The sequence below is a fragment of the Orbicella faveolata genome, unplaced genomic scaffold (genome assembly GCF_042242905.1).
Source record: "Orbicella faveolata isolate gen_17 unplaced genomic scaffold, um_ofav_v1 contig_3, whole genome shotgun sequence".
Lineage (NCBI taxonomy): Eukaryota > Metazoa > Cnidaria > Anthozoa > Scleractinia > Merulinidae > Orbicella > Orbicella faveolata.
Window position 1 is genome coordinate 19,352,501 of NW_028301558.1, and position 24,000 is coordinate 19,376,500.

Genomic DNA, 24,000 nt, shown 5'->3' on the forward strand with positions numbered 1-24,000 from the left:
CCTTCAGAATCACTTATGAAATAACGAGAGGTCGAGAGACCGAAACTTAAAAGAGAACGGCAAATGCACTATTGTAACGAACCGTTGGAGTCGTACAATTTTACAAAGATCTGTCAAATATTCATCTCAAAGATGTCAACAATCAGCGATTTAACCAATCACATCATGATACCAGGAGCTGGTATCTAGAACAGCAGAATGTCTACAGGCTCCCTCGCTCCGTTCGGGCTCACTGGGAGCCGCTGTTCGCAGGCTACTCGTCTCGCGGCTTCACCGCTCGATTTCGCGCTCGCGGCTACGCCTACAGCCGTTATTAGGGTCGTCACGCAACGCTTCTCCCCCACCAGTGGGGGAGAAGCGTTGCGTGACGACCCTAATAACGGCTGCGAAGGAGACTAGGCTACGCCGCGCGCACTTGTGCTCCAACTGAGCCTGCTCGCAGGCTACTTCGTGGCTCTCTCAGGCTCTCTTACTGCTCTCTCATGTGGAGAAAATCAAGAAGAGAGAATAATCAAGAAAAACCTCAGGGACCAGGGTATTGACTGTTTTGCGTGTTGTATGTCATTGTTCGGCTTAGTTCAACATAAAACATAAAAACATATCTTGCAATAGAAATGAGCCCAAAAAACGCACAGACACATGACAAATTACAGAGGCGTCAAACTATGCAGATAACATCAGAACTCATGCAGACCTATGACCTCTAAAAAGTCACGGCTCAACTCTACTTAAAATTTCTCCTTGTAACACATCATGAAGATCCCTTCATAGATACAAGTGAAGCAACAAAAAGGGCGAGGGACCGAACAGAGAACGACAAATGTACAAATGTCACGAACCGTAGAAGTCGTGCAAGGCTCAAACTTCAGACGTACAGAGAAATACCGGCAACTGATGAGATCCACATGGAGGATCAAAACCATGGTCTTGCCTGAGTCAAGCCGAACACTAGTAGCAAATACAACACCCAAAACAGTCAATAGACTTGCGCGTAAACTTACTTTTACGTGGCGAATAAATTGTAATTATCAGTAATTGTTGACAGAGGGTCCCCTATATCCCCTATTTTTCCGTTATTCGTGAAAATATATTATCTACACTTTTTCGTCCTCGGGAAACTGGTTTTTGATTTTTTCCATGATCCGTGAAATATGCATTTACTTGCGCCTGATTTGTGAACCAGCGACTTTTGCGGGAATAATTTTTCACTTTTTTGGAGATTTTAGCGTCATTAAAGCTCTTAAACTTGTTCAGAAGTGCTTTTGAAAGTTAGTAGGCTAGCGTCTTAGCTCTACAGACAAAACGGTTACAGAAAGTTTCCTAGCTACCCTAGGTTACGCATTGAAGAGAGTGCCACTCAATTCTGTGGTTTGTGCGTTGATAGTTTTTAGCAATATGAAAGCTGGTTAATCACTATTACGGTAGTCCACAGTTTATGTTTATGTTCAGAGTTAATGCGCTTCGCGTAGGCAGGCATTCATTAAAGGGACACCATGTACTTGAGCGCAAAACAATGAGGTGATTTTTTGTGTTTCTTCATTAAAAAAATCTTTAACATGATTGTTGAACTTGTTTTCAAACATCCACAAGGTTTATTTCTAATTGTTATCGGTATGCAAACCAGAGATGATTGTATATTGTAAGGTCGATTAAAGGAACAATAATGGGACCATAGTGTACGCAACCCGGCACACTGTTTCTCTGTGTGTGTTTGTTTTTGTGTGTGTAGTAAGGGGGGGGGGGGGGGGGTTAAGCAAGAGACCATAGGTTAAGGGATGAGGGGGGGAGGGGCTATAAAAGAAACCGTTGGTATCTGGATAAGGGTAGGGGGCTATAGAAAGAGACAGTAGTCTCAAGTTATTCTAGTGGGTCCCTTATATGTATAATAGTTTTGACCACTTCCCTTAGAGATATTTTCAATATGACACTCCCAGTTTATATTTTGAGCGACATAAACTCCAAGGGATTTAGCGGATCGAGGTTACTTGTTCTACTGCATTCTCGTTTATTGTAAGAGAGGGACTTTCCATAAATTGTGATAACTTCTGCCTTGATGCAATAAGCATAAACTCAGTTTTTGTCATATTTAGGGTAAGCTTGTTAGCAGACAGCCATTCGTACACACTACTCAGGTCGTGATTAAGGCGATAATTTATTTGCTCAATGTCTGAGTGCTGGCGAGCATCCGGCAGGTATCATCCGTGTACATTCTGAAAAACTGCAAAGGTTTCAAAATCACGCAGCTCGCACCCTAATGTCTGCGAGCTATGATAGTAATTGGATGATCTGTTCCGGGCACTAGGGTGGCGAAGACTCTACTATCAAAGACTGGAACAGAAGTCTATACTAATGTATCAAACATTAAATGGTATGACACCTGATTATCTGATATCGTGACAACGTAAATGCTTATCGTTTAAGGAATACCGAAAACAAATTAGTCCTTTCAAACCTCGAACTGATTATCTTAACAGAAGTTTTTCGTACAGCGGAGCTCAGTTGTGGAACAACTTACCTATAGACCTAAGACAAGCATCTTCATTGGCCGATTTCAAATCTAAATTAAGTCGCCACAGTTTAAAGTAATATCTTAATTTCAAGTAATTTTTAGACACGGCCTCCATGAAAAGCAGATTTTTTTTTTAATTTTATTGATTTTAAGGAAAACGACCAATTTTTTAAGTTTAAAAGACATGTTTCGACAGAACTTCTGTCATCTTCAGTTGAATGAATGATTACAAAGCAAGTTGAATAATAAGTAGACAAAAATGCTAATTGAGACAAATAGTAACAACAGAACGTGAAAAGGTGTAAGGGACCGTTCATTTTTTATGAGGGAGGGGGGGCTGGTGGGATTTGGGAAGCACCATTTAAAAATCGCATGACCCCCCCTCAGCTTACCAATATTTTCACATGGCCCCCCCTTATAGCGGACATTTTTTGGGATGACCCCCCCCCAAAAAAAAAAATTGAACAAACAATATTTAGATTTCAACTATTTTAATATTTCTCTTTTATCCCCCTACTTCACGTTATTGTGCTCACTATGAAGACAATATTTACAATCTCTATACGACAGAGAGCTGTTGTTTAAAAAACAAATCAAAAGAAAGAGAAGTCAATTTCGGATCTCCTAGTTATGGCTCGCCCTGAGCGTGTGGCATTTGGCCTCTAATTGGCATCTTCCTCATCTGAATTGATGAATGCAAGAATGACGTCACTTGAGTCATCTTCTCCCCCAGAGTCAATGGCATCACTGTCATACTCATCAGTGTCACTTTCATCCGTTTCACTGCTGTCAGCACTTGCCCTGTTGTCATTTTGTGTCAATGTCCTGGCATTTCTCAGTGTTGGTCGGCCAGCTCTGAGAGGACTCTTCTGCTGCAAGCATGAATGTCTTACAATTGCCTTTACTTTCTCACTCTTGCTGCTTTTCAAATGCTGCTTCAGCCCGTGGTGGTTTGAGTACTTGTTTAGTTCTGGAACACGTAGCTTTTTAAACTTGGTTAGATCTTCGCACAACTCAGTCCAAGGATAATCCTCCTCCCTACTTAACCTTGCCTTTTCTTCTGCTCTCTTTTTCCTTTTAAATTCCAGCACTTCAAGATGCTGAAGATAATCCACCACAAACTTCGATTTGACAATAAACTTATCTGCAAATAGAGCAACGCTCTCTGGGTCAGATAAAACCAGCCTGCCACTTCCATGCTCTTTCTTCTTTATATTGTTAATCCAATCGGGGAAAGAGCGCATTACTACATGAGCATCATGAAAGAGGCTCATTCCAAAATGCGCAATAATGGCGAAAGCGACGAGTCGTTTAAGAAAAGGTTTACAGCTGAACGATCCAGGCAGTTTGACATCTTACAAGCAAAAGAAGCAATTTTTCTAGGTGCGGATGGCTGTTCAGAAGGGCGAGTGAGTTTTCCATGCAAGGGTACCAGTTGAAGCCCAGTGATGGAAGAAAACTGAACTTCTCCATCAAAGAGCACAGAGCAATGGTGGAAAAGTTGAACGTCATATTGAAAGATGTAAAGGAACACGATTCCACACTCTTTCAGTCCAATGGGCTTGCTTTAAAGCAGGGCGAAGAATTTGCCCACAGTTTTAATGTAAAACAGATCAAATGTACAGAAGCTAAGTTGACGAAGGTCACGCAGGACATGGAAGCACTAGAAAATAAGAAGAGCAATAATAACAGCATATTCAAAGGCATACTCAAACAGCACATCAACAAAAGGAGAAGGAAAAAAGAAAACCGCAGAAAGTCAAATGAAAGAAAGAGGAAGCGGACTGAAAACAACGTCCAACGAGTTTATGGAATCTGTGTTGGAAACCCGCTAGGAAATGATCTTCCACAATGCCTTGTGTACCCTCCTAGAACGGCCGTCCCGGTAGAGTGTCTTAAAGTTGAGGATGTTGCCACGTCGATATTTAGAAGAGATGGGCCATACATCGCACAGCTCTTGGAAGGGAATTATTTCAACAATGCTGCAAGAAGCAGAATCACCACCAACCTTGAGCGGGAAGTCAGAGATTATGTTTACACCTTCATGTACCCTGAAGAGTACACTCTGACGGAAAGCATTGCTGCTTCTTGCAGCATTGGTGAAAGAGACTCCCATAGCAGCACAAGCGGCGACGAAGAACTCGACGACAGCGGAGATGAAGATGAGTGCCAGTGAAAGTTGCATTCGAAAATAACAGTCTTAAATTTTCAGTAGCTACAAATGCTTTTTCTCGCCAAACGTTTTTTTAAAGCAGAAGGAAAGTTTGTAATAAATTTGTATCCTGCCTTCTATGTTTATTCTATAGCAATTTTTTTGATATTCAAACATTATGCCATTTTAAAGTTTTACTAAAATATTTCACGTGACCCCCCCTTTTTCCCTTATTTTTTTGGGATGGCCCCCCCTCGAAAGCCATTTTTTTTCGCATGGCCCCCCCCCCAAATCCCACCAGCCCCCCCTACCTTATAAAAAATGAACGGTCCCTTATACACGGTTTTTCCATCAGTCAACAGAGTTACTGGACTATCTACCTATCTGCCTAACAATAATAAAAATTAATGATGTTTCCAAAAGGTCTAGATAGCAGCAGACACGTAAAGATTGTAAGGAAAACGACCAATTTTTTACGTTTAAAAGACATGTTTCGACAGAACTTCTGTCATCTTCAGTTGAATGAATGATTACAAAGCAAGTTGAATAATAAGTAGACAAAAATGCTAATTGAGACAAATAGTAACAACAGAACGTGAAAAGGTGTAAATTTCTAGATGTTCTTATTGATAATAGTGACAGTAATTCCTTCCTAACTAGGGTTTACCGTAAGAAAACCTTTACTGGGTTATTAACTAATTATTTTAGCTTCACCTCGTACTCATACAAAGTAGGTCTCATTAGGACTCTTGTTGACAGGGTCTACGAGATCAACAACACTTGGTTGGGGTTACACGAGGATATAACCAAGCTTACTGAAATTCTCAAAAAGAACCTTTTCCATGCCCATTTAATTGAAAAAGTGGTTAACCGTTACATCACTGGGACCCATAGCAATCATTGTCCCCGGGGCTACCCCCTTACCACCTCGTCCACGTTTTACTTTAAGCTGCCGTACATAGGCCATTTTTCTGTCATCACTCAGAAGAAGATTCGACACTTAATCAAGCGCTATTGTAATGATTTAGACATCAAATTAGTTTTTTCTTCCTTTAAGATAGGTAACCTTTTTGGTGTGAAAGACCCTATCCCCGGCGGGCTTCGTTCACGTGTGGTTTATAAGTTTACATGTGCGGGCTGTAATGCCTGTTATGTGGGCGAAACCTCCCGACATTTTTCCACACGCGTACGTGAGCACTTAGCCGTTGATAGGGCCTCTCACATCTTCAAACATCTTCAGAATTCTGAACGTTGTCGCTCATTGTGTTCAATAGACTGCTTTCATATTTTAGATCACGCCACTATCAGCTTTCAACTCAAGATAAAGGAAGCTATCCATATTCAAAAAGAACTACCTTGCCTCAATCAGTAATTACACCATGTAAATCTAAAATTATCCTTTTAATTTAGGGACCGTTCATTTTTTATAAGGTAGGGGGGGCTGGTGGGATTTGGGGGGGGCCATGCGAAAAAAAATGGCTTTCGAGGGGGGGCCATCCCAAAAAAATAAGGGAAAAAGGGGGGGTCACGTGAAATATTTTAGTAAAACTTTAAAATGGCATAATGTTTGAATATCAAAAAAATTGCTATAGAATAAACATAGAAGGCAGGATACAAATTTATTACAAACTTTCCTTCTGCTTTAAAAAAACGTTTGGCGAGAAAAAGCATTTGTAGCTACTGAAAATTTAAGACTGTTATTTTCGAATGCAACTTTCACTGGCACTCATCTTCATCTCCGCTGTCGTCGAGTTCTTCGTCGCCGCTTGTGCTGCTATGGGAGTCTCTTTCACCAATGCTGCAAGAAGCAGCAATGCTTTCCGTCAGAGTGTACTCTTCAGGGTACATGAAGGTGTAAACATAATCTCTGACTTCCCGCTCAAGGTTGGTGGTGATTCTGCTTCTTGCAGCATTGTTGAAATAATTCCCTTCCAAGAGCTGTGCGATGTATGGCCCATCTCTTCTAAATATCGACGTGGCAACATCCTCAACTTTAAGACACTCTACCGGGACGGCCGTTCTAGGAGGGTACACAAGGCATTGTGGATGATCATTTCCTAGCGGGTTTCCAACACAGATTCCATAAACTCGTTGGACGTTGTTTTCAGTCCGCTTCCTCTTTCTTTCATTTGACTTTCTGCGGTTTTCTTTTTTCCTTCTCCTTTTGTTGATGTGCTGTTTGAGTATGCCTTTGAATATGCTGTTATTATTGCTCTTCTTATTTTCTAGTGCTTCCATGTCCTGCGTGACCTTCGTCAACTTAGCTTCTGTACATTTGATCTGTTTTACATTAAAACTGTGGGCAAATTCTTCGCCCTGCTTTAAAGCAAGCCCATTGGACTGAAAGAGTGTGGAATCGTGTTCCTTTACATCTTTCAATATGACGTTCAACTTTTCCACCATTGCTCTGTGCTCTTTGATGGAGAAGTTCAGTTTTCTTCCATCACTGGGCTTCAACTGGTACCCTTGCATGGAAAACTCACTCGCCCTTCTGAACAGCCATCCGCACCTAGAAAAATTGCTTCTTTTGCTTGTAAGATGTCAAACTGCCTGGATCGTTCAGCTGTAAACCTTTTCTTAAACGACTCGTCGCTTTCGCCATTATTGCGCATTTTGGAATGAGCCTCTTTCATGATGCTCATGTAGTAATGCGCTCTTTCCCCGATTGGATTAACAATATAAAGAAGAAAGAGCATGGAAGTGGCAGGCTGGTTTTATCTGACCCAGAGAGCGTTGCTCTATTTGCAGATAAGTTTATTGTCAAATCGAAGTTTGTGGTGGATTATCTTCAGCATCTTGAAGTGCTGGAATTTAAAAGGAAAAAGAGAGCAGAAGAAAAGGCAAGGTTAAGTAGGGAGGAGGATTATCCTTGGACTGAGTTGTGCGAAGATCTAACCAAGTTTAAAAAGCTACGTGTTCCAGAACTAAACAAGTACTCAAACCACCACGGGCTGAAGCAGCATTTGAAAAGCAGCAAGAGTGAGAAAGTAAAGGCAATTGTAAGACATTCATGCTTGCAGCAGAAGAGTCCTCTCAGAGCTGGCCGACCAACACTGAGAAATGCCAGGACATTGACACAAAATGACAACAGGGCAAGTGCTGACAGCAGTGAAACGGATGAAAGTGACACTGATGAGTATGACAGTGATGCCATTGACTCTGGGGGAGAAGATGACTCAAGTGACGTCATTCTTGCATTCATCAATTCAGATGAGGAAGATGCCAATTAGAGGCCAAATGCCACACGCTCAGGGCGAGCCATAACTAGGAGATCCGAAATTGACTTCTCTTTCTTTTGATTTGTTTTTTAAACAACAGCTCTCTGTCGTATAGAGATTGTAAATATTGTCTTCATAGTGAGCACAATAACGTGAAGTAGGGGGATAAAAGAGAAATATTAAAATAGTTGAAATCTAAATATTGTTTGTTCAATTTTTTTTTTGGGGGGGGGTCATCCCAAAAAATGTCCGCTATAAGGGGGGGCCATGTGAAAATATTGGTAAGCTGAGGGGGGGTCATGCGATTTTTAAATGGTGCTTCCCAAATCCCACCAGCCCCCCCTCCCTCATAAAAAATGAACGGTCCCTAAATAAAGTTATCTTATCTCTTATCTTTTCTTAGACTTTTTCACCTATACGGCGGCCATTTTGAATTCCATTGTTTCAAATAGCTATTATGGGATGCTCAGGAGGCAAATACATACTAATCTGCCCCGTGAGCATCCCATGATAGTTACTTGAAACAATGGAATTCAAAATGGCCGCTTCCATCCTGTAGAAATTTACCAATAAACTTAAATTTATTGTTGTTTAGCTTAAGCAGTGACCCTGGCAACTGAAAAAGTCTGTTGTAACAGGTTAGCTTGGGAAAGCTCGATGTCCCATTCCATCTGAGTTGAAAAGGAGAGCAACTCAAACTTTTATACCTGCAGCTGATCTTTCTTCGACCTCCCCATCCATTCTTTCAAATCAAACTCTAATTAATCTGGCTGAAGCACGCTGCAAAAATTATTACCAATTGTTCAATAATCATACCCCTATTGTCCCGAGTGGTGTAAAAAAGTGGCAGAGTAAATTTCCTGAGAAACGTGGTGACTGGATTGGATGCTTTCAAGATATATATCGCTAAGGACAGGGTGGCGGGATTTGCTAACCCTATTTTAAGCCCTTGTATCACATTCATGATTTCAAGTTTTTGCGCATTCCTCGTTCATTTCTCCACATTATCGCTATATTTAAGGTAATTTATCACGGATTTTATGCTAGTATCTAGGAATTATCGGCACCAGACTTATGTAAATGTCAATATTTGCAATGATTGTTTTATCGAAAGAACTAAATGGCTCTTTTTGCTAGCTTCTGTACCTTGATCGAGTCATTCAAGAGCTCTAATTCACGGCTGCGGATTAATTTGCTCAAAATTACTTTGCCATTTAAGTTGACAGATCAAGCTCTAGTCAAGGAAGCCATTTGTATCAACTGAGAATTAATCCAAATCCAAAAGCAAGTGATTATATCACAAAACATCGAGATTCTTTGTATTGCAAATGTTACTGGTTTATGGTCTGCTGACAAAATAATAGTTTAGTTGAAACATATGATCAGCATGAGCGCCTACGGTTATGCTTATCTTTGCGATCGTAAAATCTTACGATGTTGGAGATGCTGCATGAAGCAAACGTACGCTTCATACGGATAGCAATAATGTTCAGGCTCTTTAACGAGATAAAAAAAACGCAATGAACGGCTACTGCTTTTTCCTGGTCACTGTGTTTTAGATCGACCAGATTATTTGCTTCGATCGAAAGTTTTCGGTTTTCGACCCAACAAATGCTACATTTCGATTCCCAGACACCATGTTTGTGTATCGCAAGTTAGCGCTGGTTTTTGTCATAATAATAGGACCTGTCATTCTTAACCAATCAGAATGCTGCACAGAATGTTTCGTTCATGGTCGAACAAGCTGTATTCAGAAAACAATAGTGTCGGTGCGGACTCTTATTTTCGGCAGCTCACTTCGCTGACCGACTCTTCTCTGGTCTGGGTAGGGGTTTTCAGCCGTTTTGGTCATAAATAGGGTATCGATTTTGGCCTGGTCTTAAATAGGGTCATGGTTTTAGCACTCTAGTCTTGAATTGGGTATGTTTTTAAGAAGCCACTTTTTCATCATTATCGAAAAGAAAATCAGCAAAAACCCCTCACAAATAATGTTTACGGTAATTTAACATTGGTCTAAACTAGGGAACTAATTATGACGCGGGTTTGATACAGGATTTTGATTTAGGGTCAGGTCATGAATAGGGTATCCAATTTTTGGTCAGGTTATAAATAGGGTAGGGAAAATCGCAGATTTTGGTCATAAATAGGGGTAAGGGTTTTGGGAAGTGGGCCGCACACACCCACCCAATTTTTCTGGGAGTACCCCCCCCCCCCCGGGGGTTGAGAGGCCACGCTGGTATCCGTTGACTGCGTCTTGCAAAATTTATCGAGGTCCAAAGTCCGCAGCCTTGATCGGGACGCGAGCAAACAAAGGGAAAGGAATGTGCCCTTGGCCACAATAGACGTTCGTGGGGGGGGGGGGGGGGGGGGAAGATTGCGTGACGACCGCAAAGAAGGTCTGCTAGCACGCTATTCGTGAGATACGTTTCTGGTCAGCAACTTGTCTGAGATAGGCAATCAGTGAAATCATACATGTAAAAGTGGTTAAAAATATATCACCTCTGGAAGACCCTTGGCGGGGTTGATTTCTACAACAGCCACTGGTGGCATTTCGAGGGCTTGGTCTTTGGACGAATTCCCTATACCACAAATGAAAGTTAACAAAAAAACAGGTTCACTTCACTTAAGTAATCATAACACGACAAAACATCATATTTTGTTTCAATGTCTCCATTTTCAGTGATTTTCGGTCTATCAGACTTAGATTTGAAAGTTGGCTGGAAAAGTTGGCTGGAAAAACGTGAGTTTCAAATATCATTCAAAGAAGAGATATTGTTCTATAATATAAATTCTAGCATGTTTACCAAACGTTCGGGTTATGCTACAGCGACTATTATCATACCTATAACAAAATTCCCAAATTTGATTGCTTATTAGTAAGAGTAACTGGACCGAGTGGAGTACAATTCAGGGAGTAATCGCGCAAGTAATTTCAAAATCGGACGAACGCGAAGCGCGAGGCCGATTTGAAATTACGAGCACGGTTTCTCTCTGAATTATACGACACAAGATCCAATTAATAATTAATCGTATCTATAATTGACAAATTTCGGAATTCAAAATGTCTTTTACAAACTTCTTTTGAGCGTACACATCCGTGGCGCTTTACATAAGTTTTGAAAACTGTAGGAAACATTGCGTAAGAAGCCATTGATGCGCGTAAATTGACGTGCGAATCACGTGGGTATCCAATTACAAAAAGTTCAAATTGGATACCTGTAATTGGACACCAACGTCATCGCGCGCCGATTACGTGACAAATAGGTGCGCGTAGAACCAATCACGATCGAGAATTTTGTTATAGATACGATTAATTTGAGTATTTATGTATTGTGCACGTTGTTTTGGGACAGTAGGAGTTTGTTTGCGCCTGCTACTATCGGACTGTTCCACTTGAATGTTCCTTCTCCAGGGATGTCGAAGACAATTCAAGTACTTTTATTGACTAAAGAGAAAAACTTCTCGACCTATCTTTCTCAAACGTTGTTATAGTTACGTGTACGATTAACTGGTAACAGGACTTGGTCGTCTTATTGGGTTGGTAATCATATTACGGCTAGCTGTTCCAGGCTCTCAGATACTGGCGATCGAAAGTAGCTTGGGAGGGAAAGAGTAACGAGCAGACCCCACTCGTTGTACTCGCCCCATTTTTCGATCGCCTCCACTGACCGAGAGACTGGAACAGGTTCAACTCATTCCCAGGCTCTCTCTCTTCAGGGGACAGGAAGAAGTGAAACCCTGGAAACGAGGTTAGGACAGGTTAGGCCTGGTTCACACTTGCTAAATAACAACATAACGGCATACGCATAACGATATAAGCAGGACATATGTCCTAATGTTTGCAGTGTGAATATCCTAACATAACGACATAATAGCAACATCGCCAGTAAGTTCAACCGAAACTCCGAGCAAGAGAGAACACGTTTATTGACCGAAGACAAGAAACAAATACAATACAAACGAAGCAGGCAAAAGCGGTAACAAAGGTTCCAAGCTAATTATGCGTGAACCGTGTGACAATGAGGCTAACTAAACAACAGCGTGCATACGAAGCGAAACAATGAAGCAACCTAAAGGACAACGTGCACAATGCGTCATGCTACGCGAGCTAATGGCGGGAACTAAACAACAATGCGAAATATGGCGCATAGCAACATGAACATAACGCACCCACCAATGTAAATCCCGATTGGGGGTGGGGGGAAACGGGCAGGGAGTGGGGATTTGACAAAATTTACAAATTTTCGATCAAATTCCCAGGATGGGGAAACAGACGTCAATCAAAAGTACCAGCATCAAACAAGCGCCACCTTAGGCCTTAGACATGCGTAAAATAACCAAATACTACTACATAAAACAGATAAAAGAACACTAGAAAATCATTGATCGCCCTAGGCATCAAATCCCTGAGTCTAGCCCGCATTCCCCGCCCCCCCCCCCCCCCCCCCCCCGCCGTAAACCTGCGGGTTAACATTGATAAGTGCATAACGGCATAAGGAAAAAACTGATTTCTTCCTGATGCTGTTATGTCTATGTTTGTTATGACGTTAAGTTTCTGTTTAAACAAGTGTGAACACGGTCAACATAACAACGTAACAGAGAATCAATCTGAGCGGTGCAAGAATTGTCGAACACAGTGCGCCAGCAGCACTATTTTCAAAATGATGGTGACTGCCAAGTGTGATCAGGAATGTTAATCCCGTTTACTTGAAATAATATTCTCAATCATCCACATAAAGACCTCTGCCGAGGTTGTGGTACCGGCGATGGGCTCTGCTAGCGTCTTGTTGAACGCATCCACTCTTTTCTTCTGGCATTATAAAAGTCTTCTTTTTACCTAGCCTTATGTCTTTTTGTCGATGTTCACATTAGCTAAATTATAATTAGCGATTATGTCGTTATTTAACTAGAGTGGACTAGGCCTCTTACTCAGGCTCGTGATTAAACAAATAGGACTTCCACTTCGCAGCCTCCAATTTTATTCATCACTTGAATAATTACTGAACAAACTGGACACGTATCACCAGGGCTAACAAGCCCTTGTCATCAAGTATGCCACTAGTTTCCAGTTTTTGCAAAACTGAAAGGAGTAGACCTTTCCAGCTGAAAACTGAGTCATCCTTACCTTCTGACAAGAAACTGCTCTCAGATTGTCCACCGGTATCAGTGTAGGTCGCGCGAAACTCAGACACCTGATTTTGATAAGGCTGAAAGAAAAAATAATGGGAAAGTGAATCTACCATCCGTTGTTTCTTATTTGAAAAACTGCATGGATTACAGTTTTGGCTATTATGATGCACAATCCTGGTCACAAGTGCTGGGAAACTTCATTCGCTATGCATTGTGCATACCTGCAACCCTGAGCCACGTTGACGGAGAGCTATTCATCTGACACTAGTTTGCATTTCATCATTTCCCAACATCGAAAGGCATAAGTGGAACGTCAACGGGGAAATCAAAACGGCCTATTCTGTAGTGTTATGGTCATAATTTTAAGTTTTTGCGCATTTTCGAACAGCATTTGTTTATACGTTCACTATAGCTAACGTGATCGATATAAGGAATTTTATGCGGACTCAGCTGGGATCTAGAAATTATCGTCACCTGACTTGTACTATTTGCAATACTTGTTATGTGGAAGGAACCAAATGGAACTTTTTTCCTTCTGATTTTCTATCCCTTTGTTGGGACTTTCAAGCCTTTGCACATTAACAGAGCTCTAATTCGCGGCTGCGGAATAATTTGCTCAAAATTACTTTGTCGTTTAAATTGACACAACTGGGAATTGATTAAATCCTAAAAGCATGTCTTTATCGCAAAACATCAAAAAACCTTCCATGATCGAGGGTTTTTTATATTAGAATTTTCAATTGCAAGGGTGCGTTTCTTTGGAAAAATCCAAAAACGGATTTTCCGTTTCTTTTTTAACTAAACAGATTAATCCAGGATCACTCGGAAATAAACGGTTAAAATTTCATTTCTTTGGTCATTAATAATTCAAGACTAAAGGCCAAGATTTAACAAAAAATGATAGTAAAACATTATTTCATTATTGCTTATTACCTCAAAAATTAAGGTGGCTGAACACAGTTTTTTTAAAGGTCGGTGTATATTTCTTTATGTTGCCATGGCAACGGCACATACGTCAGCTTAACTATCAAAAAACCGAAGTTTGTGTTGTTTGCGTGTTGCCATTTTGGGCGACCAAAGGAGCAATGGTTTTAGAGAAAAAGGTGATGAAACACAGGAATCAGAAACTGTGTTCGGCCACCTTAAGTTTTCGCATCCTCAGCGCGCGTGCGACTGTAAAACTATAGGGAGACACCTTAATTGAGGGATCTTTATTGGAAATGTCTGGCAAAAAGAGATCAATGGCAGGAAAAAAAGGCTGCTGTGTTATTTTGGTACAAATTTTTAACAATAAAATAGGAAACGTTGGTCTTCTTAGATCCTGATATATTGGTAATAGTTATAAACATTCTTTTCTGCGCAGAAACAAAAGCAAGGTAATTTCTATGGAAGAAATTTGTAGCGCAGAGATTTAAATCAAATTTTGCAAAACTAACCAGCGTATTATGGCAAGTATGTTAGTTAGAGTTCTAATTCACCTGACTCTGTAATAGAACTGGTGCGATAGGTGGCATGGCTCCTACTGTTCCATTCCAAGTATTATTAAATGCAGGCAAGGTCATAGACCTCCCAGTTTGATCTGTCAATCCAAGGTCGGAACGACAATTTCCCAAGTCTACACTTGGTACAAATAAATCTCCTTGTGGAATTTGAGATTGACTATTCCACTGAGTTGAATCGGTCTCCTCAGGAAGATCGGCAAAGTAGCCTTGAATGAAATCTACAGTTTGAGAAATACAATATAAACTAAATTACAAAAGTGATACAACATTACCATGTTATGTCGTCTCTGCTATGAGATGATCGCAATACTTAGCTCTTATTAACCGAGCTAAGTCGGTCAGTATGGGAGAATCTCGACCGAGGTCGTGAGTACAGACAGAACCCAGTGAGGTCTGTACACACGACCGAGGTCAGGATTCTCCCATACAGACCGACTTAGCTCGGTTAATAAGATGTTTATTTTATGGCAAAGAAGAAAATTTTAATTCGTTTAATGTAACTGGTTTGCTGAAATTTTGCTTGCATACGGAAATGAACTTAACTTAAACCTGCCTAAATTTGCTTGTCCTCTTTACTTTTTTTTTTGTCATCAGGCTTTTTGGCACTTCCATAAATGATTGAGAAGAAAATAAAAGAAAACGGTGAACATTTTTGTATTTTAGTTTGCTACTTTTTCAACGCAAAATGAAACCGGTCTAGATGCCGGTCTAGATGGAAAAATCTAGACCGCGGTCAATATCGATTTCAGCCAATCAAATTCGTGAATTCGGTAGTTCCCAGTCCTTGTGAGACACAGCCATATAATAATTGGTAATATTCCCTGACCGTACCAGGAAGAAATTGAATGTCATATCATTTATTCCTACACTTTTTAACTACAAACGACTAAGTCACCTGGAGACAGTTGTGGAAAGTCTCCATCCATCAGTTCCTAAATAAAAAGAGAAAAGAGAGTATGTCTACAGTATAAAAACGTGACTATCTGCTTAACTTCCGGTGAACTGGAAAAGCCATCAGTATTTGAGGGTCTCAATGGGGTGGTGGGAGGCGCGGTGGCCTCATGGTTAGTGCGCTCGTCTCCGGATCGAGTGGTCCGGGTTCGAGCCCTGGCCGGGGACATTGTGTTGTGTTCTTGGGCAAGACACTTTACTCTCACAGTGCCTCTCTCCACCCAGGTGTATAAATGGGTACCGGCAAACTTAATGCTGGGGGTAACCCTGCGATGGACTAGCATCCCATCCGGGGGGGAGTAGAAATACTCCTAGTCGCTTCATGCTACAGAAACCTGGATAAGCTCCGGCCTGATGGGCCACCTGGCTCGTATGCAGACTTTACCTTTACCTAATGGGGTGGTGCTTGTATATGTCAAGACTAATGGTTAATTCATTTTCCTTGCGGTTAACAGAAGTCTTAGAACCTTAAGAATCATTGTTTCAAAAAGTTACAAATTAAGTTCCATTGTTTAAAAAAGTTTCTAATTTAATTTGATTACTGTATTCTGTAAAACATATTTGGGATGGAAAAAGGCATTATAGTAAGAATTGTTGCCAGACACAATTATTCTCCCGGTTTTTCCATGTACTACCAAGGCCATGCCACTCAAAAACAAGATCTTGAGACTTTCAATTACGTGGCTAAAAAATGTTTCTACGGTTAACTGAGAGTGTTTATGGCTAACGGTTAAAATTGTACAATTTTTACGCCTAACGGCTAAAGTTTTGGCGTGTTTTACGGCTAGCGGTTAACCCCATTAAGACCCTCGTATTAACTATTAAAGGATGTTTTTTGTTTTCCCCATGAAAAGCACTGTATGTTAAAGAAACTTGTTTTGAAAATAAATAAACTTTTACAACAGTTAACATTCTATGAGACCTTTTGTGTCAATCTTGACTCTGAATGAATATGCAGGTAAAAAAGCCAAATTAGAGGTGTTCCTTTTAGAAAAATCTTACCAGGAACTGTTTAAGCGTTGATTCATGGATACGTTCCAGTGAAAAAAGAAATTCACAATTCACAGCCATGAAAATCAATACGCAATTAATGGCAGTCAGAATCGGAACTGGTAAATCAGGTCACGACCATAGTATTCTTCGCCCCTCAGCCTATTTCTTTCCATCGATTCTTCCACTGGTTTGGAGCGGGAAATCAAAATGTATAGTCATGGACGTTCAAGTAGCTACGCCGTTTTGTTTTAACACCAATTAGAATATGTTGATGTCTATGACAAGGGTGCTGTGGATGACGAGGCCCTGGGGGGGAACTCCCATATAAAAAAGACAGGGGTGGTCATCGTACCTTTTAAGGGTTAAAACCACGATTTTGGCACCTCTCAGGGTGTTCAGCATCAAAAGGTCCACAGCGGGGGTTTTAATGGTACCTTTTAGGGCATTGAGCCGAAAAACTGAATATGACAGGAGATAAAGTGTTGTTTTAGAATTGGCCGTACCTCTTAGGGGTGAAAACATTTCTAGTTAGGCCCACAAAACATGATCTTGATACCTCTTAGGGGTTCTTTTCAAACTTTTCGACGAGCACCGCCGTCCTTTTTACATGTGAGCGCCCCCCCCCCCCTCCCCCCGCTCCCATTGTTCCGGGGAAGACAAGGAACATGTACATGACCAGCTGCATGTATTTACAAAGTGAGGAGATACTGATAGTTAATGGAATGAATGTAACCATGGAAATCGATAATGAACAACTGCTATATGAAAAAGGAAACAAGCAGTTGTTTTGTTTTGTTCACCGATGTTAAGTCTACTGAAAAAGTGTAAAACAAACATACAGTTTAAAGAAACATTCCTACGCTATGAAAAATATGTACCTCATAATCAAAAGATCCAGGGAATAAAGGTGATAGTGAACTTTCTGCATGGAGATTGCTCTTGTCCTCTATATTGGCTTGAATAAAATACAACAGATAATGATTGGTATCAGGGGAACTAGTCGAGGGTCCAAAAATTCTACAAGATTGTAAAGGAAAATTATTTTTTACATGTGTTACAGCGTCTTCAGCGTTCGCGTTTCTTCTGCTGTAATTCAAGTCCCAACGGAAAAATTATTTACCTAACATTGAAGCCCAAATTGAATGCCAAAAAAAAAAAAGAATGAAAAAGAAAGCGCTAAATTCTGACGCCCAGTGTGACCAAGAGCCCGTGGGAATGAAAAAGTTATAGACAAGGCCACAGTCACAGCCAGCGGCGAAAACAGGAACTCGTGTAATCATGAGCCTCTGTTTATATTTCGATTTGAATGAGTTGTGTACCGTTACCCTTCACCCTCGATCATTTACCCTGACCATCCTCGACGTACTACCCTCGAGCCTCGACAAAAAGGCAAACTGCACCAATGTGGCCCGGGTTCGATTCCGGCCCGGTGCCACATGTGGGTTGAGTTTGTTGTTGGTTCTCGCCTTGCTCTGAGAGTTTTTCTCCGGGTTCTCCGGTTTTCCTCCCCCCTGAAAAACCAACATTTCCAAATCCCAATTCGATCAGGATAGAGGACCTGCATGAAAACCAGCTAAGGCTGATGTGTCTTCCTGTCCAAATGTTATATACATATTTGATATTATAATTTAACGAATAAACCACCCAGTCAAGATTTATAATACAGATAATAGACTAGTTGTTATACCTTTTGTATTGCAGTTGGCGCCATCACTGAAAGTGACTGTCGCAGACTGTGGCAGCAACTGTGACATCTTAAGCAAAAGAAGACAGGAAAGAATTAGATCTTTTCAAATCTTTTTCAATCTGGTATAATCTTGTTTTCAAAAACAGACTCTGTTTTGCTAAACTTCGCAATACCTCGCCAGCACTAAAATATTCCTCATTTACATCCTGCTACCGCGATCTCGCGCTCACGAATGCCTCGTTCTTGAAGCGAAATTTAAATGGGATCAACAGTCAAATATGTATTCTTCGTCGAAGAAGCCAAATTCAAGATTAAAAATAACAGTCAAACTTATATATCCCCGCTCTTGTTGAAGCGAAATGGAAAACGGAATAAAGAACAGACAAAACGTAGCGATTCCTCTTGAAAATTTGCTTACTTGAAATTCGATGTCTATGGCACCGCAAACCGCGGTAGAAGCTCAGTCCACACCTGTAAATCATGTCATATTTATAGACTATATAGTTCCTAGCCGACTGCAGACCACGGACCACACCTTTTACTGAGATAAATGCACTTTTCGTTCCTAATACCAAGTAATCTGAAATTGCTCCCTCAGTTTCTGCAGTTGTATTTTACACGGACAGCTTGTCGATTTTTGAATCACAGTCAGAAACCAAACTTTACCTGAAATTGTCCACACGAAGCCAAATGCAGCAAAAACCTCCCGTTGTGGGATATTTTTTCTCAGGGTCTTTTTTCCAAGTAATAAAAGTGAAAACGGTTTGCAAAAGCTATTGGCGAAGCTACGCAACTCTGGTATTCTACGGGAAATACGTTATGAATAACTTGACATATCAAGAGAATCAAAAATAATAGAATAATAAAAACACGATTTCAGCAGTTTGAATTTCGGGAAACAAAATCAATCAGAATGAAGCTAACTGAAAAGCGTCCAACACATTCCACTGACCTTCGATTACCGCTAGTTTTTAAATGGCCTGTACATTTCAAGTCCTTCGATTTGAATAGAGCGTATGCACTCACGTGTCCAGCAGCCATGCAAATTTATTAGAACAAAAAAAAGTGTTTAAATAAGAAGAGTTGAACTCCCACAGGATTGGTTTGGTACACCAACATGGCCACCGTTTCATTGTTTTGGGACACCAATATGGCTGCCGTGACGTCATGTGCATATGCTGTATATTGAATCGCACTTTTCAAATAGGACACTTGAATATGAATAAATTTATGATTAATTTATGATTATATCAGGAGCCATAATCGGGAACGGAGACCGTAAGTCTTGGGATCCGCGCGCACCTATGATATAGGACAATTTTTCTATTTTTAGAACGAATTGCGCCATCCTGACGTCATATATCCTCGCGGATCCACGCACATGTCGGGGGTTCTCGTGTGGATGTTGTCACGTTGCATGATCAAATGGTGAGAGTTGAGAGATTCTCTTGCGTATCTTTCACAGCGATGGCAGGGAATAAGACAGGGACTAAGAACCAGGGCGCTTATATGTAGTTTTATGCTCTGAGCCAACGGAAAAGGTGGGTTTTTCAGGGTCGAAAACAAGACTTCAATCTCGCGCTGGGAATGAATAATAAGATCTGCTCACGCTAGTTGTAAGCTTACGCGTATGTTTTTGTGTTTGTTCTGACTTAAGAATATAGCAAGAAAACTCTCTACTCTGGTATCGAGTTAATTTGTGAGTTTCTCGGACAATGGTTAATCATAACCAAAAGCTGTTTTGATGGTTTCTTATTGTTTCTGCTTGTTTGGTGAGTTTGCAAAAGTTTTTGAAAGGAAAGTCTGACGCGTACAATTAGCTCATTTGCATAGTGCGGCTCGTGCACTTTCAAGTCCGAGTCGTTGTTTTCAATTGTCAACAAATCTTGACAAAGATTTCTTTCGTTATCTTTTCTGCTGAGATGCTGCAACAAATTTCACGAATCCAAAAAAGGCTACTTACATCATGTGTGTTTCTTCAACGTAAGCATAGTGAAGTTTTACACTGCGAAAATGGAAATAGACAAGGAGTTTGATAACTCGATCAACAAAATCGAAATGATTATTCAAAGTTGATTAAAGAAAGCGTCATCGTAACTTTGCTGATTATTTCTGCTTTATTCGCATATTTTCAGCTTAGCTTTTAATATGTTCTCAAACATTTATCAAGCTTAAACATATTTAAAACTATAGAGCTATTGTTTGAGTCCGATGTACGCTTTCACACGAAAGTGCGGCGGAAGTACAATTTGTCATGTCTACTGACTGTGCAAAACACGCATCGGTAGACGCTCTCATTCATCGACAACAGAGAATTTACTGGATTTTTACAGGAATAAAACTGAGCAGTATCTACGGACGTAAAGTTATTAAGCCTTGATGAAACATCAAGCGTTGCTTACAATTCAAGCGAAACTCAAACTAGCAAGTATTTTGTTTTACTTTTCGGTCGCGATAGACTGATAAATTCCTCGCAAGCGTGTGGCAAGAGGAGCTAGGAAACTATGAAGTCCTGAAGCTCTGCTATATCTGAATATATACAGCTAGTTTTTTGCTGTGTAATGGAAAAGCTGTTAATCTTCAACATATGTGAAATTTAAAGTGGAGTGATGTACAGCTCATGTAAAAGAAGCATCAGTCGGAACACAACTTGGTCAGAGATATATATAAGCTTACAGCGGAACATACCTAAATTCGACACTGTCTTACTTCATTCAAACTGGAACAGCTTACGACGAAAATACTTAAGCAAAATTCCAACAGACGTAAACGCGTTGAGTTGTGGGGCAAAACCATGAAACATTTCGGGAATTTCGGATGCCATTTCCCCCGCGCGACATCCGCAAAAATCCTCGCAGCATGTACGCGCCTGTGCCGCAGGTGATGGCGCAATTTGTTCTAAAAATAGAATTATTGTCCCATATCATGGGGACAACCCCAATACTTGAAATGGCGCGCGCTTACGGTCTCCGTCCCCGATTATGGCTCCTGATTATATAAGATTTCAAAAAGGTATTTCATTTTTCTACTGTCTCTCTGTCATAGGCATACGGGCAATTTTTTTTCCGGGGGGGGGGGCCACCGGAAAATCACTTTACCAAAAAAGTTTTGCGAGTTGCCCAAATTTTTACCAAACAATTGAGTACTAGCGAGGGTCATAAGACTCACTAGCATAGACCTGCATAAGGAGTGAAAATAATCTCTCATATGAATCCATAGTGAGAACATTCTTGTATCTTAATTAAGCAATAGAGCACTTTTTCCATGTTTACATAGCCTGATCTAAACACGAGGAGGTTTGGGAAAATTCGAGACAGTTATGCAAACCCTCAACTACGTCTCGGGTTTGCATAACTTTTGAAAATTCTGCAAGCCCCGTGAGTGTTTAGATGAGGCTATGTAAACATGGAAAAAGTGCTCTTTTGCTTTTATAAAATAATTCTCAAAAATACCCGCGAATCTAAAACGTCACAACTGTGTTTACATACTCTCATCTAAACACACTTATAACATAACTAAAGCAAAGCGCGCGCTCTGATTGGTTAATTTAGCGTCTACTATTTGCCCATGGGTGTACGCTGCTGACGTGTGTGCTAATGTTTACAAAGCAAATCTTTTGACAGACATTGTTTCCAAAGTAATGGCCGACGTTATTCTGCCAGAAATGCGAAACTGTCTTCACAGTTGTCTGAAGATGAAACTTTATCGAGTTACTGGTGTGCAGTCGGTTGTCATGAATGAATTTTCGCGCGCTTGTTTTCACTTGTCATGTAAGACTACACGAACATTTTTTTTGTGATGTAGCTCAATAAAAGGACTTCTGTTGTTCCAGTGTCTCAATGTTATGTTATAAAACAAATGGTAAACGCTATAGCGTGCACTATTGAGTTATGGATGCACGCGGGAGGTTTGCTAAGCACTCAAGAAGTTAGAGTCGCACTCGGCTATCGCCTCGTGCGACTCTTACGCTTCTTTCGTGCTTAGCAACCTCCCGCGTGCATCCATAACTCAATAGTGCACATCCAAGGACTCACTTCAGTCTTTTTCCAAGTGTGAAAGGATTAAGGTGAAGGTTTTTAGAGTTTACGAAAACAATATTATTTTTAGATGATTTTGTATTATTGTTAAGAAATAAATCTAAAACGAGCCGCAATTTCATACACAAAATCTGATTTTGTTGGATTATGCAACCAAAAATGTCATTTTTTATAAGGGGTGGATCATGTAATTTTTGAGCCTCATTTAGGAGTGGGTCAGTTTTGTGCCAAATGGAAGGGGTGGGTCAGGTGTTTTTTAACCACCACTCCCGCCCACCCGACCCCCTGTACTTTTTGACCAGCCCTTAATTGTCCTCCGATGTCAACAAAATTGCAAGCACATGACAAGCATTTGAAATTAATATCTTTCAATGTACCTCATCTTCCATAACCAAGTACAGGACTGATTTTCCTTTCAGTTTGCTGATAGTTTTGCCATCCCAGACACGGCGTTCACCACGAAATTCGAGTCTTGCCCCGTTCTGCGTTGCACGTGCTGCACATGAGAATCTAAATTCAACAAAACCTCAAGCAAGTCAATAGTGAGCTTAACTTAAACAAACCACGAAGATGACGGCAACAAGAGCGACACTAAACAAAACGTTTAATGAGAAAAACAATAGCTGTGCACGTGCGTAATACAGCTATGTACATTTCTTTGCCGTCCTCCGCAAAACAACAACGTAAAATGACCAAGTTCTGCGTCGTCTACGGAACGTGGACGACAACGGCTTATTTTTCGTATTTCCATTTGGAATTGAACGCCGTCGTTACGTATTTAGCTTAAGCACGTTTTTAGGGCCATTGGCGTACCGAACAGATCTAGACAATAGCGAATTTCGCTGGTAAAATGTAAATTCATTTTTTACTAGGCGTCGTCCTCAGCGTCGTTGCCGTCGTTGATTAAGCTCCCTAATACAATGAACAACGCGCCAGACAGCAGGAGTGCTAACTACCCAGCATTTCAATACGTAGGTATATGATCACTGACTTTCACCGACACTTTCACCCCCTTAGTTACTGATTGACAAGTAGCTTATGCAAGTTCGAATCCAAGCGGTGACTATTGATTCTTTTTCTTTTTCTTCTTCAATGTTTTTTCTGTAACGCATACGTTTATGTTAAGAAAACATTTGCCGAAAGGTAGCTTTTGTTTTTCCTTTTCTTGTGTTTAAAAAATCGTCTGGAGCTTTTAATCATTTGTTTATATCGATTACTTTCGAACTCACAATATCACATAGGTTACGCTTGCAAAGGAAAAACTATGAAGACTTTCCATCACGATCGAATCGCTAAGAAAGAACCATAAGTATTTTCCTTACAATCGAAAAATCATTCTCTCGAAAAATAACTAACTTGACACGGCGTAACCGAATGTAAAACGGCGTTAGACCTTAGACGGCGGTCGATACCCGGGGGGACTCCTATGTGAAAAGGTCGGGGATGCTCGTCGGCTTGGGTACAAATCAAGGATTCTGGTCTCACTTAGGGTGTTGATGACAAGACGTCGCCATTTTCAGCTGTTTAAGTATCCTATAGATGCACTCGAAGGAATAATATTAAAAGAAACGCTCTCATTTAATTTCCGATTTTAGGCTTGATTTCCGCTACTTCTCGAGTACAGGAGACGGGTCTACAAGTGCGCGCGGGATCCTTTCTTGAACAGTGACCAGTAATCGAATCTATTCTGTTTTAAGTGGTAACTTTTAGGGGTCTAATGGATCTCGAGCCACGTTCACATTAGTCTTCTTTACGAGTTACATTCGAATTTTCCGACGAGGATCTCTGACCTTTTCATACGGGAGTTCTCCCCCAGGATTC

At 40.7% G+C, this 24,000-nt stretch overlaps 1 protein-coding gene across 1 annotated transcript in view; it reads right to left on the reverse strand.

The window, feature by feature from the left end:
* The window catches only part of LOC110051008 (protein mono-ADP-ribosyltransferase PARP14-like), a 90,750-nt gene that overhangs the window by 61,659 nt on the left and 5,091 nt on the right, over positions 1–24,000 (reverse strand). The window contains exons 3-9 of the mRNA XM_089297663.1: positions 22,557–22,689; positions 18,143–18,209; positions 17,334–17,410; positions 15,407–15,443; positions 14,488–14,729; positions 13,005–13,086; positions 10,379–10,458 (exon numbers count right to left, since the gene is read on the reverse strand). Coding sequence (XP_089153789.1) covers positions 10,379–10,458; positions 13,005–13,086; positions 14,488–14,729; positions 15,407–15,443; positions 17,334–17,410; positions 18,143–18,209; positions 22,557–22,689 — 718 coding nt within the window. The remainder of the gene's footprint in view (positions 1–10,378; positions 10,459–13,004; positions 13,087–14,487; positions 14,730–15,406; positions 15,444–17,333; positions 17,411–18,142; positions 18,210–22,556; positions 22,690–24,000) is intronic.